Source organism: Sphaeramia orbicularis, chromosome 22, assembly GCF_902148855.1.
Source record: "Sphaeramia orbicularis chromosome 22, fSphaOr1.1, whole genome shotgun sequence".
Taxonomy (NCBI): domain Eukaryota; kingdom Metazoa; phylum Chordata; class Actinopteri; order Kurtiformes; family Apogonidae; genus Sphaeramia; species Sphaeramia orbicularis.
Genome location: NC_043978.1, coordinates 38,386,824 through 38,406,633, shown reverse-complemented (window position 1 = coordinate 38,406,633; position 19,810 = coordinate 38,386,824). Strand labels below are relative to the sequence as shown.

The 19,810-nt window shown below is 44.1% G+C and overlaps 1 protein-coding gene across 1 annotated transcript in view; it reads left to right on the top strand.

The window, feature by feature from the left end:
* Nucleotides 1-19,810, top strand: part of LOC115413494 (uncharacterized) — a 73,052-nt gene that overhangs the window by 37,938 nt on the left and 15,304 nt on the right. The window contains exons 125-178 of the mRNA XM_030126368.1: nt 41-153; nt 386-492; nt 636-812; nt 1,064-1,272; nt 1,370-1,464; nt 1,576-1,601; nt 1,766-1,787; nt 1,879-1,906; nt 2,004-2,088; nt 2,208-2,354; nt 2,487-2,698; nt 2,801-2,904; nt 3,006-3,124; nt 3,228-3,395; nt 3,550-3,749; nt 3,850-3,962; nt 4,195-4,301; nt 4,445-4,621; nt 4,873-5,081; nt 5,179-5,273; nt 5,385-5,410; nt 5,575-5,596; nt 5,688-5,715; nt 5,813-5,897; nt 6,017-6,163; nt 6,296-6,507; nt 6,611-6,714; nt 6,810-6,928; nt 7,032-7,199; nt 7,354-7,553; nt 7,655-7,767; nt 8,000-8,106; nt 8,250-8,426; nt 8,678-8,886; nt 8,984-9,078; nt 9,190-9,215; nt 9,380-9,401; nt 9,493-9,520; nt 9,618-9,702; nt 9,822-9,968; nt 10,101-10,312; nt 10,415-10,518; nt 10,614-10,732; nt 10,836-11,003; nt 11,158-11,357; nt 11,458-11,570; nt 11,685-11,791; nt 12,216-12,383; nt 13,336-13,541; nt 13,629-13,729; nt 14,253-14,371; nt 18,757-18,912; nt 19,239-19,453; nt 19,614-19,699. Of these exons, the coding sequence (XP_029982228.1) occupies nt 41-153; nt 386-492; nt 636-812; nt 1,064-1,272; nt 1,370-1,464; nt 1,576-1,601; nt 1,766-1,787; nt 1,879-1,906; nt 2,004-2,088; nt 2,208-2,354; nt 2,487-2,698; nt 2,801-2,904; nt 3,006-3,124; nt 3,228-3,395; nt 3,550-3,749; nt 3,850-3,962; nt 4,195-4,301; nt 4,445-4,621; nt 4,873-5,081; nt 5,179-5,273; nt 5,385-5,410; nt 5,575-5,596; nt 5,688-5,715; nt 5,813-5,897; nt 6,017-6,163; nt 6,296-6,507; nt 6,611-6,714; nt 6,810-6,928; nt 7,032-7,199; nt 7,354-7,553; nt 7,655-7,767; nt 8,000-8,106; nt 8,250-8,426; nt 8,678-8,886; nt 8,984-9,078; nt 9,190-9,215; nt 9,380-9,401; nt 9,493-9,520; nt 9,618-9,702; nt 9,822-9,968; nt 10,101-10,312; nt 10,415-10,518; nt 10,614-10,732; nt 10,836-11,003; nt 11,158-11,357; nt 11,458-11,570; nt 11,685-11,791; nt 12,216-12,383; nt 13,336-13,541; nt 13,629-13,729; nt 14,253-14,371; nt 18,757-18,912; nt 19,239-19,453; nt 19,614-19,699 (6,707 nt within the window). The remainder of the gene's footprint in view (nt 1-40; nt 154-385; nt 493-635; nt 813-1,063; nt 1,273-1,369; nt 1,465-1,575; nt 1,602-1,765; nt 1,788-1,878; nt 1,907-2,003; nt 2,089-2,207; nt 2,355-2,486; nt 2,699-2,800; nt 2,905-3,005; nt 3,125-3,227; nt 3,396-3,549; nt 3,750-3,849; nt 3,963-4,194; nt 4,302-4,444; nt 4,622-4,872; nt 5,082-5,178; nt 5,274-5,384; nt 5,411-5,574; nt 5,597-5,687; nt 5,716-5,812; nt 5,898-6,016; nt 6,164-6,295; nt 6,508-6,610; nt 6,715-6,809; nt 6,929-7,031; nt 7,200-7,353; nt 7,554-7,654; nt 7,768-7,999; nt 8,107-8,249; nt 8,427-8,677; nt 8,887-8,983; nt 9,079-9,189; nt 9,216-9,379; nt 9,402-9,492; nt 9,521-9,617; nt 9,703-9,821; nt 9,969-10,100; nt 10,313-10,414; nt 10,519-10,613; nt 10,733-10,835; nt 11,004-11,157; nt 11,358-11,457; nt 11,571-11,684; nt 11,792-12,215; nt 12,384-13,335; nt 13,542-13,628; nt 13,730-14,252; nt 14,372-18,756; nt 18,913-19,238; nt 19,454-19,613; nt 19,700-19,810) is intronic.

Here is a 19,810-nt window from a genome sequence, read left to right as displayed (position 1 = left end):
GCTGTTTGCTGAGAATGTTTGTATCCCCCCCCTCCGGCAGTGTGCAAGGATTGGCCATGGTTTTCTCTGACATACCTTCACCTACACGACCACAAATGGCAGATGTTTTGCTGCGCTACCTGAAGAACTCCGCCAGTGTCATTAATACACCAGGTAAGGCTGACACAGTAAACTGTGCCCTTAGCATCCGTGGACTCGCCCAAGGACTTGAAATTGTAACAAAATGCCTCGACACTGCACTGAGCAGAACGCCCACACCTGACTTGTTGCTTGCGCAACACAAAAAGAAGGTTATGCAGAATATATGCAAAAATAGATGCACACAGATATAGGTGTATGGGCTTGCAAAGTTGTAGGGATGCTAATATCGTTTCATGCACCTTAGTTTGCAGGCAAGGGATTCTGAGTGATGCTGAATGGGTGGAAGAAAACACCGGTCCATTCTCTGAGTTCATAACATACTCTGAGCTTAAATTCTTCAACATCTCCGGGGTAAGTACCACATTTCACCGCCACTCTGCCCTGAAAGCGACAGCGCCATGTTCGCAACTGGAAAGTCTGCACATAGAGGCGGACTTTGTATGTGAAAAGCAAGAAGCAGATCATGTGTCTGCTCTTTTTGCACCGTCACACAGGTGGAGGTTGTGGACGCCCTGACAACAAGCCAACAGGCTGAGTTGATCCTGGATCCGGAGAGTGGCGCTTTGGAAGATCCAACCATTGTGAAGGCGGTGTTTGGAAAACTGGCAGCGTCTAATGATACCGACGACCTCAGAGCGTTTTTCCAGGCCTTCTCAGACACTGCCAAGCAGGTGAATCCTTAAGTCCACGATTATCATACTTATCACGGAACTGGCTGACAATTAGGCCACGCCCAACAAATTTCCTGGGCTCAATCGAATTTCAGCAAAAGTCAGCAAGGGGACAAGAGGTGACTCAAAATGCTATAGCTGTGATAGAAACGATCGCACGAAATATCAGCGAGCTCATCCTCATGTTGTGCATTGATCTGAGAAAGGCAAAATACCCTCCCGGACTAAATCCTGAACCCTTTCCCTTTCAGAGAAATATCACCTTCATCGAAAACGCAGAAGTAAGAGGCACCATCTTGAACTTGACCTTGACAGCGCTTGCTCCTGAACTTGCAGGCTTTGAGCCTGAAGACTGGGGCGTGTGGTGCCAGGTCTACTTGGTTCCTGTTTTGGCCAGCTTCCGCCCCAGCTTCGTGGCCCTGATTCCAAGAAATATCAGCTGTGAATCCTACACAGAAATGTAAGCAAAAACATCTTTGAAGGAAAGAGCTAGTTTGGGTGTTGAATGGCGTAAACCAAGACAAGTCACCAAAAAATGACCGCTTTTCCTCCGTCAGTGTCACCGGTCTTCGGCAAAGTGCGCAATCCCTGCCGCTGTCTGAGACGACCGACGTGAGGGCAAGCGTGCAGTCACTGGAGGAGAATTTCCCACGTGCGTGGCAAGACACTCTGCTGACAAACTTTTTCAGAAAAGTAGATTACAACTACTGCCGCGATAGCTGTACTGACGTTGTGCTTTTGTTTCACTCCTACTCTGGTATAGGTTGCTCGATTCCGGACTCATTTGTGGTAAGAGAATTCATTTGAGGGTATTGCATGGATATACAGTTTCAATTGCAGTTTACGGGGAACCCTTTTGGCACATAAAAGTAGTTGAGTGTGCCTCCTTTAAGTATCTTAAGGTTTGTCAGGCTTTGCCGCAAGACTAACACTTATGCTTTGCTCTTTCTCAGTGTAAAGACACTGCAGTGGATGGTAAGTTTAGAGCATGAGATGTCTGAAATGTGATATCAACAATGTGTTCTGAAGGCACACGTTTTCATGTACGAATATTGTCTTTTCACAGAGGCTCTCATCTGTCCTGAGGGTGATAGGTAGGTGAATCACTGTTTTGAGTAGCGGCAGCGATAGCAGGACTTGCAGCACAATAGGAGGCCGGCTCTAAACATGTCTCGTTGTTGTTTGCCTCAGATCGCAGCTGGAACAAATCCTGTCTACCGGCCAGTCATCTGGGGCCGTGTGCAACTTTACCATCCTGGAGCATGCCTGCTCCTCGGTGAGCTTGCCTTATTTAAACTATAAATGATTGGGCCATTGTTGCAGGACCACAGTGAAAGACATTTCCGTAAGCTCTGAGAGCCATTCTCTTTCTTTGGTTTTCTCCTTTCTTCCAAGGCTTCAAATCTCACAGCCAGCAACCTGGCGGCACTGTTGGAATGCTCGACAGAAAGCCCATCGACATACCCAGTGGAGGTCTGGAAGCTTTTATTCCAGAAAGCTTCTTCTGTACTCGACCAGGCTCTTGAACTATTCTCTGCCATGGTAAAGGCTGTATTACCATTCCAGAAAACTGGTGCCTCTGAGTAGAGTTTGCATCAAGCTAAACTAAAGGATTGCTTTTTTGCTTTTCTTTTTTGTTTTGCTTTTGTTTGTTTTTTTCTTTTGTGTTCCTAGGCCACCAACACCAGCAAGCCATCCCTGTCACAGGCTCTTGAGGCTCTTGGAGAAGTGAGCATTGACAAGTTCAACCAGACGCAACTGCAAAATGAGACCTTTGTCGGGAGATTCTTCCAGGGAAAGATTCTACCGTTTTTGGCCTCTCCATCCGCCAACTTCCTCTTCTGCCTGAGCACCAAGGATTTCAGCTGCTCTGCCTACCGGAGAAGGTAAGCAAATTTGGTATATGCTGCTCCAGCTCATAAGAGGACTGCAGAAAAAAACGCCCAGGGTTTTGTAACGGATGTCTAAAACCTACTCTTCCATTTTAGCATCCAGGTGTTCAGTCAGCAAAGGCCACTCATGGACAGAGAAGGACAGAGGGCAGTCTTCACCTATTTCATCCAGCCATTCCTTTCCAGAAACGATTCATCAGGTAAAGGCAGGCGCTAATGTTTGATTTGACAGTAGTTGCAGTAGTATATATTGGTAACTCCCTGCCCATGCCCATGCCCCCCCGCCACATTTTCTTTGCAGATCCTGGCTGCGTCTCATTTTACCCAAGCAGTAGAGAGTGGCTGGAGGCCAACTTGGGCGGCTTCTCTGGTTTTGCCACCCTGCAGGATTTGCAAGCCCTAAATCCCAATTTCTCCGGCGTAAGTGACAATTGCAATTGTAGAATTCATCTCCCAGCTTGAAACATGCACCGGCACTTTTGCGGTTGTGGCTGTTTGATTTCATCCTGATTTCCTTGCGTAGGTGGATTCCTTGTCAGAGCTGACTCCTACCCAGGTGGCACAGCTGACGCTGACCTCAGGGGCCTTGAATGACACAGGGCTGGTTGACCGTGTGTTTGACCGGCTTGAGGATGGCGACGCTGTAGACAACATGGACAAATTCTTCTCAGAGCTGACAGCTGACGGAATGGTAGGCTGCTCCTCAGCACGCGTTGAAGAGAGTCTGTCTCTGGCTTTCAATCAGTCGTAGTATTTACATAAGTAAATACGTGTGTTTGTGACTTGTTTATTACCAGTGTGAAACGTGCCTGTCGTTCATATCTTCTGCTGTCATCCTTTGACAGGTGCCCAGTTTTCAACGTCCTGCAAAAGACCGTGCAATGGAACGGGCCTTTACCATCCTCCAAGGCAGATTCCCTGGCTTCCGGCGAGACGACTGGATTAAGTGGTTTACCCTAAGACTGACTGTTGTCCTCTCAAGTCTCACGCCAGAGATGCTGGAGAACACAACCGCACACCTAAACTGCACAAACTACCGTGTCGTGTGAGTTGCAGGGTTCCAGCAAAACCACTTGATTGCTGTACAGTAAGCAATGTTACGGTAGCTGTTTGCTGAGAATGTTTGTATCCCCCCCCTCCGGCAGTGTGCAAGGATTGGCCATGGTTTTCTCTGACATACCTTCACCTACACGACCACAAATGGCAGATGTTTTGCTGCGCTACCTGAAGAACTCCGCCAGTGTCATTAATACACCAGGTAAGGCTGACACAGTAAACTGTGCCCTTAGCATCCGTGGACTCGCCCAAGGACTTGAAATTGTAACAAAATGCCTCGACACTGCACTGAGCAGAACGCCCACACCTGACTTGTTGCTTGCGCAACACAAAAAGAAGGTTATGCAGAATATATGCAAAAATAGATGCACACAGATATAGGTGTATGGGCTTGCAAAGTTGTAGGGATGCTAATATCGTTTCATGCACCTTAGTTTGCAGGCAAGGGATTCTGAGTGATGCTGAATGGGTGGAAGAAAACACCGGTCCATTCTCTGAGTTCATAACATACTCTGAGCTTAAATTCTTCAACATCTCCGGGGTAAGTACCACATTTCACCGCCACTCTGCCCTGAAAGCGACAGCGCCATGTTCGCAACTGGAAAGTCTGCACATAGAGGCGGACTTTGTATGTGAAAAGCAAGAAGCAGATCATGTGTCTGCTCTTTTTGCACCGTCACACAGGTGGAGGTTGTGGACGCCCTGACAACAAGCCAACAGGCTGAGTTGATCCTGGATCCGGAGAGTGGCGCTTTGGAAGATCCAACCATTGTGAAGGCGGTGTTTGGAAAACTGGCAGCGTCTAATGATACCGACGACCTCAGAGCGTTTTTCCAGGCCTTCTCAGACACTGCCAAGCAGGTGAATCCTTAAGTCCACGATTATCATACTTATCACGGAACTGGCTGACAATTAGGCCACGCCCAACAAATTTCCTGGGCTCAATCGAATTTCAGCAAAAGTCAGCAAGGGGACAAGAGGTGACTCAAAATGCTATAGCTGTGATAGAAACGATCGCACGAAATATCAGCGAGCTCATCCTCATGTTGTGCATTGATCTGAGAAAGGCAAAATACCCTCCCGGACTAAATCCTGAACCCTTTCCCTTTCAGAGAAATATCACCTTCATCGAAAACGCAGAAGTAAGAGGCACCATCTTGAACTTGACCTTGACAGCGCTTGCTCCTGAACTTGCAGGCTTTGAGCCTGAAGACTGGGGCGTGTGGTGCCAGGTCTACTTGGTTCCTGTTTTGGCCAGCTTCCGCCCCAGCTTCGTGGCCCTGATTCCAAGAAATATCAGCTGTGAATCCTACACAGAAATGTAAGCAAAAACATCTTTGAAGGAAAGAGCTAGTTTGGGTGTTGAATGGCGTAAACCAAGACAAGTCACCAAAAAATGACCGCTTTTCCTCCGTCAGTGTCACCGGTCTTCGGCAAAGTGCGCAATCCCTGCCGCTGTCTGAGACGACCGACGTGAGGGCAAGCGTGCAGTCACTGGAGGAGAATTTCCCACGTGCGTGGCAAGACACTCTGCTGACAAACTTTTTCAGAAAAGTAGATTACAACTACTGCCGCGATAGCTGTACTGACGTTGTGCTTTTGTTTCACTCCTACTCTGGTATAGGTTGCTCGATTCCGGACTCATTTGTGGTAAGAGAATTCATTTGAGGGTATTGCATGGATATACAGTTTCAATTGCAGTTTACGGGGAACCCTTTTGGCACATAAAAGTAGTTGAGTGTGCCTCCTTTAAGTATCTTAAGGTTTGTCAGGCTTTGCCGCAAGACTAACACTTATGCTTTGCTCTTTCTCAGTGTAAAGACACTGCAGTGGATGGTAAGTTTAGAGCATGAGATGTCTGAAATGTGATATCAACAATGTGTTCTGAAGGCACACGTTTTCATGTACGAATATTGTCTTTTCACAGAGGCTCTCATCTGTCCTGAGGGTGATAGGTAGGTGAATCACTGTTTTGAGTAGCGGCAGCGATAGCAGGACTTGCAGCACAATAGGAGGCCGGCTCTAAACATGTCTCGTTGTTGTTTGCCTCAGATCGCAGCTGGAACAAATCCTGTCTACCGGCCAGTCATCTGGGGCCGTGTGCAACTTTACCATCCTGGAGCATGCCTGCTCCTCGGTGAGCTTGCCTTATTTAAACTATAAATGATTGGGCCATTGTTGCAGGACCACAGTGAAAGACATTTCCGTAAGCTCTGAGAGCCATTCTCTTTCTTTGGTTTTCTCCTTTCTTCCAAGGCTTCAAATCTCACAGCCAGCAACCTGGCGGCACTGTTGGAATGCTCGACAGAAAGCCCATCGACATACCCAGTGGAGGTCTGGAAGCTTTTATTCCAGAAAGCTTCTTCTGTACTCGACCAGGCTCTTGAACTATTCTCTGCCATGGTAAAGGCTGTATTACCATTCCAGAAAACTGGTGCCTCTGAGTAGAGTTTGCATCAAGCTAAACTAAAGGATTGCTTTTTTGCTTTTCTTTTTTGTTTTGCTTTTGTTTGTTTTTTTCTTTTGTGTTCCTAGGCCACCAACACCAGCAAGCCATCCCTGTCACAGGCTCTTGAGGCTCTTGGAGAAGTGAGCATTGACAAGTTCAACCAGACGCAACTGCAAAATGAGACCTTTGTCGGGAGATTCTTCCAGGGAAAGATTCTACCGTTTTTGGCCTCTCCATCCGCCAACTTCCTCTTCTGCCTGAGCACCAAGGATTTCAGCTGCTCTGCCTACCGGAGAAGGTAAGCAAATTTGGTATATGCTGCTCCAGCTCATAAGAGGACTGCAGAAAAAAACTGCCCAGGGTTTTGTAACGGATGTCTAAAACCTACTCTTCCATTTTAGCATCCAGGTGTTCAGTCAGCAAAGGCCACTCATGGACAGAGAAGGACAGAGGGCAGTCTTCACCTATTTCATCCAGCCATTCCTTTCCAGAAACGATTCATCAGGTAAAGGCAGGCGCTAATGTTTGATTTGACAGTAGTTGCAGTAGTATATATTGGTAACTCCCTGCCCATGCCCCCCCGCCACATTTTCTTTGCAGATCCTGGCTGCGTCTCATTTTACCCAAGCAGTAGAGAGTGGCTGGAGGCCAACTTGGGCGGCTTCTCTGGTTTTGCCACCCTGCAGGATTTGCAAGCCCTAAATCCCAATTTCTCCGGCGTAAGTGACAATTGCAATTGTAGAATTCATCTCCCAGCTTGAAACATGCACCGGCACTTTTGCGGTTGTGGCTGTTTGATTTCATCCTGATTTCCTTGCGTAGGTGGATTCCTTGTCAGAGCTGACTCCTACCCAGGTGGCACAGCTGACGCTGACCTCAGGGGCCTTGAATGACACAGGGCTGGTTGACCGTGTGTTTGACCGGCTTGAGGATGGCGACGCTGTAGACAACATGGACAAATTCTTCTCAGAGCTGACAGCTGACGGAATGGTAGGCTGCTCCTCAGCACGCGTTGAAGAGAGTCTGTCTCTGGCTTTCAATCAGTCGTAGTATTTACATAAGTAAATACGTGTGTTTGTGACTTGTTTATTACCAGTGTGAAACGTGCCTGTCGTTCATATCTTCTGCTGTCATCCTTTGACAGGTGCCCAGTTTTCAACGTCCTGCAAAAGACCGTGCAATGGAACGGGCCTTTACCATCCTCCAAGGCAGATTCCCTGGCTTCCGGCGAGACGACTGGATTAAGTGGTTTACCCTAAGACTGACTGTTGTCCTCTCAAGTCTCACGCCAGAGATGCTGGAGAACACAACCGCACACCTAAACTGCACAAACTACCGTGTCGTGTGAGTTGCAGGGTTCCAGCAAAACCACTTGATTGCTGTACAGTAAGCAATGTTACGGTAGCTTTTTGCTGAGAATGTTTGTATCCCCCCCCCTCCGGCAGTGTGCAAGGATTGGCCATGGTTTTCTCTGACATACCTTCACCTACACGACCACAAATGGCAGATGTTTTGCTGCGCTACCTGAAGAACTCCGCCAGTGTCATTAATACACCAGGTAAGGCTGACACAGTAAACTGTGCCCTTAGCATCGGTGGACTCGCCCAAGGACTTGAAATTGTAACAAAATGCCTCGACACTGCACTGAGCAGAACGCCCACACCTGACTTGTTGCTTGCGCAACACAAAAAGAAGGTTATGCAGAATATATGCAAAAATAGATGCACACAGATATAGGTGTATGGGCTTGCAAAGTTGTAGGGATGCTAATATCGTTTCATGCACCTTAGTTTGCAGGCAAGGGATTCTGACTGATGCTGAATGGGTGGAAGAAAACACCGGTCCATTCTCTGAGTTCATAACATACTCTGAGCTTAAATTCTTCAACATCTCCGGGGTAAGTACCACATTTCACCGCCACTCTGCCCTGAAAGCGACAGCGCCATGTTCGCAACTGGAAAGTCTGCACATAGAGGCGGACTTTGTATGTGAAAAGCAAGAAGCAGATCATGTGTCTGCTCTTTTTGCACCGTCACACAGGTGGAGGTTGTGGACGCCCTGACAACAAGCCAACAGGCTGAGTTGATCCTGGATCCGGAGAGTGGCGCTTTGGAAGATCCAACCATTGTGAAGGCGGTGTTTGGAAAACTGGCAGCGTCTAATGATACCGACGACCTCAGAGCGTTTTTCCAGGCCTTCTCAGACACTGCCAAGCAGGTGAATCCTTAAGTCCACGATTATCATACTTATCACGGAACTGGCTGACAATTAGGCCACGCCCAACAAATTTCCTGGGCTCAATCGAATTTCAGCAAAAGTCAGCAAGGGGACAAGAGGTGACTCAAAATGCTATAGCTGTGATAGAAACGATCGCACGAAATATCAGCGAGCTCATCCTCATGTTGTGCATTGATCTGAGAAAGGCAAAATACCCTCCCGGACTAAATCCTGAACCCTTTCCCTTTCAGAGAAATATCACCTTCATCGAAAACGCAGAAGTAAGAGGCACCATCTTGAATATGACCTTGACAGCGCTTGCTCCTGAACTTGCAGGCTTTGAGCCTGAAGACTGGGGCGTGTGGTGCCAGGTCTACTTGGTTCCTGTTTTGGCCAGCTTCCGCCCCAGCTTCGTGGCCCTGATTCCAAGAAATATCAGCTGTGAATCCTACACAGAAATGTAAGCAAAAACATCTTTGAAGGAAAGAGCTAGTTTGGGTGTTGAATGGCGTAAACCAAGACAAGTCACCAAAAAATGACCGCTTTTCCTCCGTCAGTGTCACCGGTCTTCGGCAAAGTGCGCAATCCCTGCCGCTGTCTGAGACGACCGACGTGAGGGCAAGCGTGCAGTCACTGGAGGAGAATTTCCCACGTGCGTGGCAAGACACTCTGCTGACAAACTTTTTCAGAAAAGTAGATTACAACTACTGCCGCGATAGCTGTACTGACGTTGTGCTTTTGTTTCACTCCTACTCTGGTATAGGTTGCTCGATTCCGGACTCATTTGTGGTAAGAGAATTCATTTGAGGGTATTGCATGGATATACAGTTTCAATTGCAGTTTACGGGGAACCCTTTTGGCACATAAAAGTAGTTGAGTGTGCCTCCTTTAAGTATCTTAAGGTTTGTCAGGCTTTGCCGCAAGACTAACACTTATGCTTTGCTCTTTCTCAGTGTAAAGACACTGCAGTGGATGGTAAGTTTAGAGCATGAGATGTCTGAAATGTGATATCAACAATGTGTTCTGAAGGCACACGTTTTCATGTACGAATATTGTCTTTTCACAGAGGCTCTCATCTGTCCTGAGGGTGATAGGTAGGTGAATCACTGTTTTGAGTAGCGGCAGCGATAGCAGGACTTGCAGCACAATAGGAGGCCGGCTCTAAACATGTCTCGTTGTTGTTTGCCTCAGATCGCAGCTGGAACAAATCCTGTCTACCGGCCAGTCATCTGGGGCCGTGTGCAACTTTACCATCCTGGAGCATGCCTGCTCCTCGGTAAGCTTGCCTTATTTAAACTATAAATGATTGGGCCATTGTTGCAGGACCACAGTGAAAGACATTTCCGTAAGCTCTGAGAGCCATTCTCTTTCTTTGGTTTTCTCCTTTCTTCCAAGGCTTCAAATCTCACAGCCAGCAACCTGGCGGCACTGTTGGAATGCTCGACAGAAAGCCCATCGACATACCCAGTGGAGGTCTGGAAGCTTTTATTCCAGAAAGCTTCTTCTGTACTCGACCAGGCTCTTGAACTATTCTCTGCCATGGTAAAGGCTGTATTACCATTCCAGAAAACTGGTGCCTCTGAGTAGAGTTTGCATCAAGCTAAACTAAAGGATTGTTTTTTTGCTTTTCTTTTTTGTTTTGCTTTTGTTTGTTTTTTTCTTTTGTGTTCCTAGGCCACCAACACCAGCAAGCCATCCCTGTCACAGGCTCTTGAGGCTCTTGGAGAAGTGAGCATTGACAAGTTCAACCAGACGCAACTGCAAAATGAGACCTTTGTCGGGAGATTCTTCCAGGGAAAGATTCTACCGTTTTTGGCCTCTCCATCCGCCAACTTCCTCTTCTGCCTGAGCACCAAGGATTTCAGCTGCTCTGCCTACCGGAGAAGGTAAGCAAATTTGGTATATGCTGCTCCAGCTCATAAGAGGACTGCAGAAAAAAACGCCCAGGGTTTTGTAACGGATGTCTAAAACCTACTCTTCCATTTTAGCATCCAGGTGTTCAGTCAGCAAAGGCCACTCATGGACAGAGAAGGACAGAGGGCAGTCTTCACCTATTTCATCCAGCCATTCCTTTCCAGAAACGATTCATCAGGTAAAGGCAGGCGCTAATGTTTGATTTGACAGTAGTTGCAGTAGTATATATTGGTAACTCCCTGCCCATGCCCCCCCGCCACATTTTCTTTGCAGATCCTGGCTGCGTCTCATTTTACCCAAGCAGTAGAGAGTGGCTGGAGGCCAACTTGGGCGGCTTCTCTGGTTTTGCCACCCTGCAGGATTTGCAAGCCCTAAATCCCAATTTCTCCGGCGTAAGTGACAATTGCAATTGTAGAATTCATCTCCCAGCTTGAAACATGCACCGGCACTTTTGCGGTTGTGGCTGTTTGATTTCATCCTGATTTCCTTGCGTAGGTGGATTCCTTGTCAGAGCTGACTCCTACCCAGGTGGCACAGCTGACGCTGACCTCAGGGGCCTTGAATGACACAGGGCTGGTTGACCGTGTGTTTGACCGGCTTGAGGATGGCGACGCTGTAGACAACATGGACAAATTCTTCTCAGAGCTGACAGCTGACGGAATGGTAGGCTGCTCCTCAGCACGCGTTGAAGAGAGTCTGTCTCTGGCTTTCAATCAGTCGTAGTATTTACATAAGTAAATACGTGTGTTTGTGACTTGTTTATTACCAGTGTGAAACGTGCCTGTCGTTCATATCTTCTGCTGTCATCCTTTGACAGGTGCCCAGTTTTCAACGTCCTGCAAAAGACCGTGCAATGGAACGGGCCTTTACCATCCTCCAAGGCAGATTCCCTGGCTTCCGGCGAGACGACTGGATTAAGTGGTTTACCCTAAGACTGACTGTTGTCCTCTCAAGTCTCACGCCAGAGATGCTGGAGAACACAACCGCACACCTAAACTGCACAAACTACCGTGTCGTGTGAGTTGCAGGGTTCCAGCAAAACCACTTGATTGCTGTACAGTAAGCAATGTTACGGTAGCTGTTTGCTGAGAATGTTTGTATCCCCCCCCTCCGGCAGTGTGCAAGGATTGGCCATGGTTTTCTCTGACATACCTTCACCTACACGACCACAAATGGCAGATGTTTTGCTGCGCTACCTGAAGAACTCCGCCAGTGTCATTAATACACCAGGTAAGGCTGACACAGTAAACTGTGCCCTTAGCATCGGTGGACTCGCCCAAGGACTTGAAATTGTAACAAAATCATTTAAATTCCAAGGACACTAATTTTAAGCATATACTTTAGTTTGTAGGCAAGGGATTCTGAGTGATGATGAATGGGTGGATGAAAATTTTGGTCCGTTTTCTGAGTACATAAGCTACTCTGAGTTTAGATTCTTCAATCTGTCTGAGGTAAGTAATGTATTTCAACAGTCTCCTTTAAATTTCATAGTATTATAAATAGTTTTTTATTTATTGCTATTACCCTGTTTTTTTTAATTCTACTACAGAACTCTGTTATAACTGTTTTTGTCGTTAACAAACTGGATTATTCTACTTTTCATATTAGTCATACTGTGTATCAGTAGAATTTGAGTTATTAGATTACTGAAATTTTTCTGGATATGTCATTATTGAAATCAATTTTTCATTTTAGCAGTTTTCAAACAAAGAATTTTCACTTGTAGAATTTTCAATTTTAGACCAGTACTTTTCATTCTTGTTCATAAAGTTTAATAATGTATTTCCACCCTGAGTTACAATATGTTATATCTCTTGATGCAATGTACTTTAAAACATGCAATCTGTAAAAAACATTTTTTTTTCTGTCTGTTAGGTGGCAGTAGTTGACCTTTCTGCCCGACAACAGGCTGAATTTCTTCTTGAATCAACCAACCTGTCAAATGAAACCCTTGTGAGGCTTATTTTCACAGATCTCACTTCATCATCTGATATTGAGCATCTTGCATCGTTCTTTGGCGAATTTGTTAATGGTGCAGCCAATGTGAGTATTTTAATCAGAAATGCTTTTCCATTTTTTTTTACTACCAACTATGAGTTTGATCATAAAAATCATTATATTCTGTTTCCATATCCCAAAGCACTTTCTTTGGGTTCTAGTACTAGTAGGTTATGCAATGTGGCAGTCACTCTTCTAGATCATTATATTTTTTGATACTAAAAGACATGTAATTTAGCATCATCCGTAATTTTCGCCAGGGGGGGGGGGGGGGGGGGGGGGGGTGGGGGGTATTAGCAGTCCATCCTTGTAAGAGCGCGTGAGCGGTGGGGGGTGTAGCTCCGTGATTATCTGATTGTGTGTGTGGGGGTGGTAGCATCATTGTCCGAGCAGGAGTGAAAGTCAAACTAACTCGCTTTACTGTTCCCCTAACTTTCCGGGCAGCACACACACACACGCACAGGAGACAGAATCTCCGCACAGCAAAAAAGTTAATACATCGGCTACATATTGGGCGATGTTGATTAATCGGTGATACGCTATAATCGGACGATTAATCGGTCAGGCTCTAATTCGCAGACATTCAAATGGCTTAAAAACAAACTTATAGCAGTGGACTGGGGGCCAACTGAAGTCATCTGATCCTAAGAAGAAATTTTGATGGTCAAACGCCAAGCTTACAATGACTTCATATCTGTCAAATCTTGTGAAGGTGATATCTCAGGAACACTCTGGGGGATTTTGTCAAATTTAACAGAGGTTAAGTTTGACAAAAAGATCAAGTGATTATATTTTGCTCGTTTAAGGTCAATCATCATAGTGACTTCACAAAAACCTAGTTTGGCCATAACTCTTGGTCAATGAGAGAACTGCATGAGCAGACTAAAATGCAAGGGTAGCGGAATTAAGTGGCTGAACTTTTTCCATGCCACATTCCCTAAAGAATATCTATGAATATTCATATATATGCACTAACAAATTATTTCATTTTTCCTAGCAAAACCTGACAACCATTGAACCAAGAATCAGAGACACTATTTTCAATCTGACGCTAATGGCACTTGGCCCCAAACTCCACATGCTGAATGCTGAGGGATTCAGATTGTGGTTCCAGGTCTACCTACCTTTGTTCCTCCCCAGCATTAACTCAAGAACATTTGAAATTATCCCAAGAAATATCACTTGTGACTCCTATCAAGAAATGTGAGTAAAAAGTCTGTCATGTTGATCATAATTGTTTTTCCAGTTATTTGGTTCTCCACTTTGCTGAATTAAAAATTTCCCCTACAGCGTACAAGGGTGCAACAACGTTTTTATCCACCTCACCATGAGGCAAACCCAATACGTTTTTTCATTTGCAAAAGACTATCTGAGGAGACATTCTTCTTCAGGTAACAAAAACTGAAATCCTTGCCAATAATGATGCTTATGTTTAGAACAGCAATTTAGCTAAAATCTGATATTTATTATTTGTTATTATTTGTGTTCTTTGTTGTTTGTTTTTTGCTAACTTGTTATGTGCCAACCGGCTAAACTAAACATCAAATTTAAGTCAATAAACTTGACATAAATTAATTATAGTTTATCGTTTGCACATACCTATCATTGGAGACAAACACAGCTCAGTACAGAACATTTCATGCCAACATGCCAAGATATTTGGCAGTGTACTGAACTAGATTTAGCTCTAGAGCTAGCAGCTCAGCTGACCTGTACTCACATTATTAGACACATCCATACATAAACACATAAACATTAGTCATCACCTTCATGAATGTAGTTCGAGCAGGAAAGTTGATGACAGTCGAAACAGCAATAGATTGGCGTGTCCATATCTACTTGTAACTGCAATTGCCTGTATGTATTTCATGGCATGGCATGTTCATTTTTAACATTCTGTGTTTTATTGTCCAGGTTTCTCATGTGTTGGATCTATAAATGATGACAGACAATGGGTGGAAAAGAACTTTGGCCAATTCAGTGTACTTTCCACCTACATGGATTTTGTAACCTTGAAGAACAATTTCAATGGAGTAAGTGTTTCCAATGTTCACTATCAATGATAAGGAAAATAGTGATCTGATAAAACATTGTATGAACCCAGTTCTACCAGTTGTGCACAAGGTCTAGCATTGTGTCACCTGAGTAGGGTTGCCACCTGTGTCTGACAAAAGACCTGGACATATCGATGATACGACATACACATGAGTAAAGGGATGACATTAGAGTTTCCTTTAACATACTTTGGCATCACATAGGCTCTTACACTTAATGCATCTGTCAATGAATCAATCAGTCAAACTTTATTTGTATAGCACTTTTCATACATGGTACATGTAGCACAAAGTGCTTCACATCAAACCCCCCACTGTCCCGCAGTTGCAACTAAAAATAAAACCAACAAAGTGAAGCAATGTTTAAGTAAGAGTTTAATTAAAAGCTAAACTAAAAAGATGAGTTTTGAGTTTACTTTTAAAAATATGAACACTCGCAGTGGACCTCAGGTCCTCAGGTAGACTGTTCCATAGTATGGGGCCATAAAAGCTGAATGAGGCCTCACCATGAGTTTTGGAGTGGACTCTAGGAACAGTTAAAAGATTACTACCTGAGGACCTGAGGGTCTGAGAGGGCTCATATATTAAAAGCAAATTGGATAAATAAATAGGGCTAAGACCATTAAGAGTTTTAGAAACCAATAAAAGCACTTTAAAATTGATGCCGAAGCTCACAGGGAGCCAGTGCAGAGACCTGAGCACTGGTGTGATATGCTCTCTCTGTCTGGTCCTCATCAGCAGTCGGGCTGCTGAGTTTTGGAGCAGCTGCAGCTGTGCAATGGTCTTCTTAGGAAGACCAGAAAGGAGAGCGTTACAATAATCAATGCGACTTGTGACAAATGTATGTATCAGAGTCTCTGCACTGGTTCAAGAGAGAAAGGCTCTTACTCTGGCAATATTCTTTAAATGATAAAAACCTGTTTTGGTGACAGACCCTATGTGTGGCTCAAAGCTAAGCTCACAATCAAGTAAAACACCCAGACTTTTAACCCTCTCAGAAGAGTCGAGTGAATGGGTTTGGAGCTCAGCTTTGAGCCTCTCCCTCTGAGCCTCAGGACCAACAGTTAAAACCTCGGTTTTGCCCTGGTTGAGCTGGAGGAAGTTTGCTGCCATCCAGGTCTTAATATCTAAAATGAAATTTAAAAGGGTGTCAATGGGGACTAAGGTCATCAGGAGACACAACAATATAAAGCAGAGTGTCATCACCATAACTATGCAAGTTAATGCCATGTCTCCTGATGACCTGTCCTAGAGGCAGCATATAAAGGTTAAAAAGGGTTGGACCTGAAATTGACCCTTGGGGAACACCACACTCCATTTTGCACCGTTTTGATGAGTGTTCTGCAATACTAACATAAAAATCCCTGTTTGTTAAAAATGATTCAAACCAGTTAAAAACAGACCCAGACAGACCAACTGTGGTATGCAATCTGTCTAAAAGAATGCAGTGGTCCACAGTGTCAAACGCTGCCTTAAGATCCAACAGGACCAAGACGGCAAGCTTTTTGTTGTCCATATTGGATCTAATGTCATTTAAAATTTTAACCAGTGCCGTCTCTGTGCTATGGTGCGCTCTAAAACCAGATTGATAAAATTCTAAAATGTTGTTAGAAATGATAAAATCGCTGATCTAGTTAAAAACAATTTTCTCTAAAATTTTACTTAAAACGGCAGGTTGGACACAGGTCTGTAGTTGCTGGCAAGGGAGGGGTCCAGTTTATGATTCTTGAGAAGGGGTCTGACCATGGCGGTTTTAAGAGCTGTTGGAAAGACCCCTGTCTGCAATGAGTAATTTAGAATATTAAGAACATCTTGATCTAAAAATGTAAAAACCAATTTAAAAAGAGATGTGGGAATAGAGTCTAAAAAGCAAGTGGTTGTTTTTAGCTGTAAAATGATTTTGTTAAGACAATTAGCATCAACCAGGGCAAAATTCTCCACAGTATCAGATAAAACCAGTGGATCTGAGATAAAAACATTGCCTGGCTGTAGCTGCAGCAGGTCTGACCTGATAGACTGTATTTTACTGGTGAAGTGACTTATGAACTCATCCCAGTTAGGCATGTTTTGAAGGAGCACTGTTGTTGAAGATGGGGTTAATTACTGAGCTAAATGGAGAAAACAGGAGCTGTGGATTATGGCGGTTGTCATTTATAAGTTTGGAAAAGTATGAGAGTCTTTCTTACTTCAGACAGTTATTGTAGTTTTTAAGTTGTTCCCTGTAAATTTCATAATTACCTCCGCCAAGGAGGTTATGTTTTTGCCAGGGTTTGTTTGTTTGTCTGTTTGTTTGTTTGTTTGTCTGTCCGTTAGTGTGCAACATAACTCAAAAAGTTATGGACAGATTTGGATGAAATTTTCAGGGTTTGTTGGAAATGGGATAAGGAAGAAATGATTAAATTTTGGTGGTGATCGGGGGTGGGGGGGCCCACGGAGGGGGCCACTGATCAGCCTTGGCGGAGGTCTGCGCTCTCCGAGTGCTTCTAGTTGATTGTGATTTTATTCTTGCACCATTTTCTTTCTGCTTTCCTACAATTTTTCTTGAGATTTGTCATTTGTCATGCCATTAATTACAAACGATTTATTTGAAAGTGATCTCACTTTTAAGACTGCCATTTTAAAAGTCACTGATGGATTGTTCTCCAGGGTTCCGTGCATGCGCAGGGGCACAAGATGATTTAAGTTTATGGACCTACCACCATTCCTCTTTCTTTTAGATTTGTGTGTTATATAGACTGGAATAGAGTGAGTGTGTCAGTGTATCTAACTCCGATGAGGTCTGAAGTCAGTCCAGAGGCTGCGAGGATGTGGATGTTGTGGACAGGGATGTGCACAGAGAGTCCTGGCACAGTGCCAAATAAAAGTTTATGTTTGCGGAGAGAAAGTGTGCTCCCCTGTAGTTTGGGTGTAGTCCATCCTTATTAAACGAGTCCATTCGATTCCAGAAAAGATTAAAATTGTCAATATACACCATGTCGTGAGCCAGGCAGGAGGATGACAGTCATATGTGCAGAGATAGGAGCCTGGAGAAGTGGCCATACCCACGGCCAATTGTAGGGATAGGACCAGATATGAAACATTTCACCCTTGCTTGGCGCAGAATTTTGAAAAGGTTTAGAAAATCCACCTTTAAAAGCTTTGACTGTCATCGGGGAACATCATTGGTGCCGACATGCACCATCACTGTATGGACAGAGGAGTGCACCTCTAGTGTGTCATGAATTTTCTCACTGATGTCTTTTACTGTGGCTCCTGGGAAACCGTCAGATAGGCCATCTGGATGTAATCATTTTCTTACCTGGTCTTCCGTTTATATTTTGTGTTTCCCTTTGCTGCAGCTATCAGTGACCTCTGTTCTTCAACAAATGTCTTGAATTCATGGCATGGTATTTTAAAATTCAATCTGACCTGAAACTCAGTCTTCACCATTGAAACTGACAGTCTATTTCTCTTATCAAGCATCAGTTGAATTGATGCACGACAGAGATAGGCTTTGTTTTGGACTTAATGTTCAGTTCAATTATTCAGGGTGTGTCGCTGCCCCTTTAACAACTACAGGTGAAGTGCGTCCCATCCATGCAATAGACAGCGCGCACACACACACACACACACATACAATGGGGTGGCTCTCCTACAGACATGTACTTAAACCAGTGTGCTACATGTTGCTAACCCTCAGTTTATTCATAATGCCATCAACATAGTCCATTAAAAACCAAGACATTCCGTGTCCCGGGAGAATTTGGACATTTTCTGGGACAGGCTACAAAAAAGGACAGTCCTGGTAAAACCAGGACAGGTGGCAATACTAATCCTGTGAGAACCCCTGAACAGACACACACTTAAAGCAGTCATATATTCAGAACAGCCCACGTTCATAACCTGAATCAAAAATTATCAAGAGACTGACAAATTAGAGATTGTTGAAATTCAATTCTGTGTCTACTATTTATCATAAATAACATATCATCACATAAGCTTGTTATTTTTCAACCTATGATCATAACACCAGTGTGACACTCACTAGATGAATGTGTAATTTACATAATGGAATATTAATAGAAAATTCAGTACAGAGCAAATGCACGGTAAAGTGATTTGATTTAAACGTGTAGGATGGTTTTGGGTGTACATATGTGTCAGGAGTAAACAACATGTGTTCAGAATATTAGTAAATTAGCCTCTCTGTTACATGACATATATTTAATCTACAGGGGTTGGACAAAATAATGGAAACACCTTCTATGATGCCACAATGTTAGGTGTTTCCATTATTTTGTCCAACCCCTGTATGTGTATTCTGCTGGACATAGTAACAGTTCAACATCGATGTTCACTTACTGACATGCTGCTGTCACCCATAGGTGCAGGTTGCAGATCTTCTCACTCCCATTCAGCTGAGTGAGCTAGCAGCAACTCCCTCACAGCTCAGGACAAAGCAAGATGTGACAAAAGTCATGAGTTTCATCAGCTCTGATGAATTGGCTGCTTTCTTTGATGTGGTTTCACCGGCCGTTGAGGTAACTATCTGCAGACAGAAAGTGGAAGCTTGTTTACCATTTGCCTGCAGATTTTTCATACTGGCACAATGGATCCTTCTCTAATGACTAATGACACAAAATGCTGTTTTACTACATTTTAAGTTTCTTTCAAAATATGTTTAATATTTTGTCAAATGTTTTTTTTATTTTCTAGCTTTTAAAAATAACATAAGAATACACAGATTAGGCTATAAACAAAGATATAAATGGAAACATCATCCAAATGCAATGCTTCTACACAGCATTTTTAATATTCTTTAACTTCAAAGTTCAGTTTCTTATTTATTCCCATATTCATTCCCCAGATTCACCAAGCCAACTACACAGAAGAGGTGAAATCTGCCTTCCTCCAAGCAATATTCGATAGAGGAATTCTGTCCTCTCCAGGCATTAATGACACTGAGTTCCTGCTGTGGCTCACGGTGCGACTCAGGCCCTTCCTGGTCAATCTCCCTCCCAGTTTTGTGACGCCTTTGTTTGACATCGGGACCAACAGGAGCTGTGATAACAGCCAAGAGATGTAAGAATTCTTATAGTATCGGTTATTGCCATTGTGGTCATATAAAAACAAATTACGACCTGTAAGCAAAAACAAATGATCAGCATACAGCATTTTTGGTCAAATGTTGGGATGAATCATGTGTTTTAGTATTTACCATTAAATATATTTCTCTATTTAGGTTCACATTACTGGACACAATACACCTGACACTGAGTAACACCACCCAAAAGGAGATCTTCCATAGCACCATTCTTTTCCTCCAAGGTTTGTAAAGCAAATCATACAGTCGTGTTAGGTTAGCTGCAAAACTCATGAGCGACAGTTGTTGAAAAGTGATTTTTGAAGAAGGTTATGGAGAGTTCTTCTAGGGCAGGG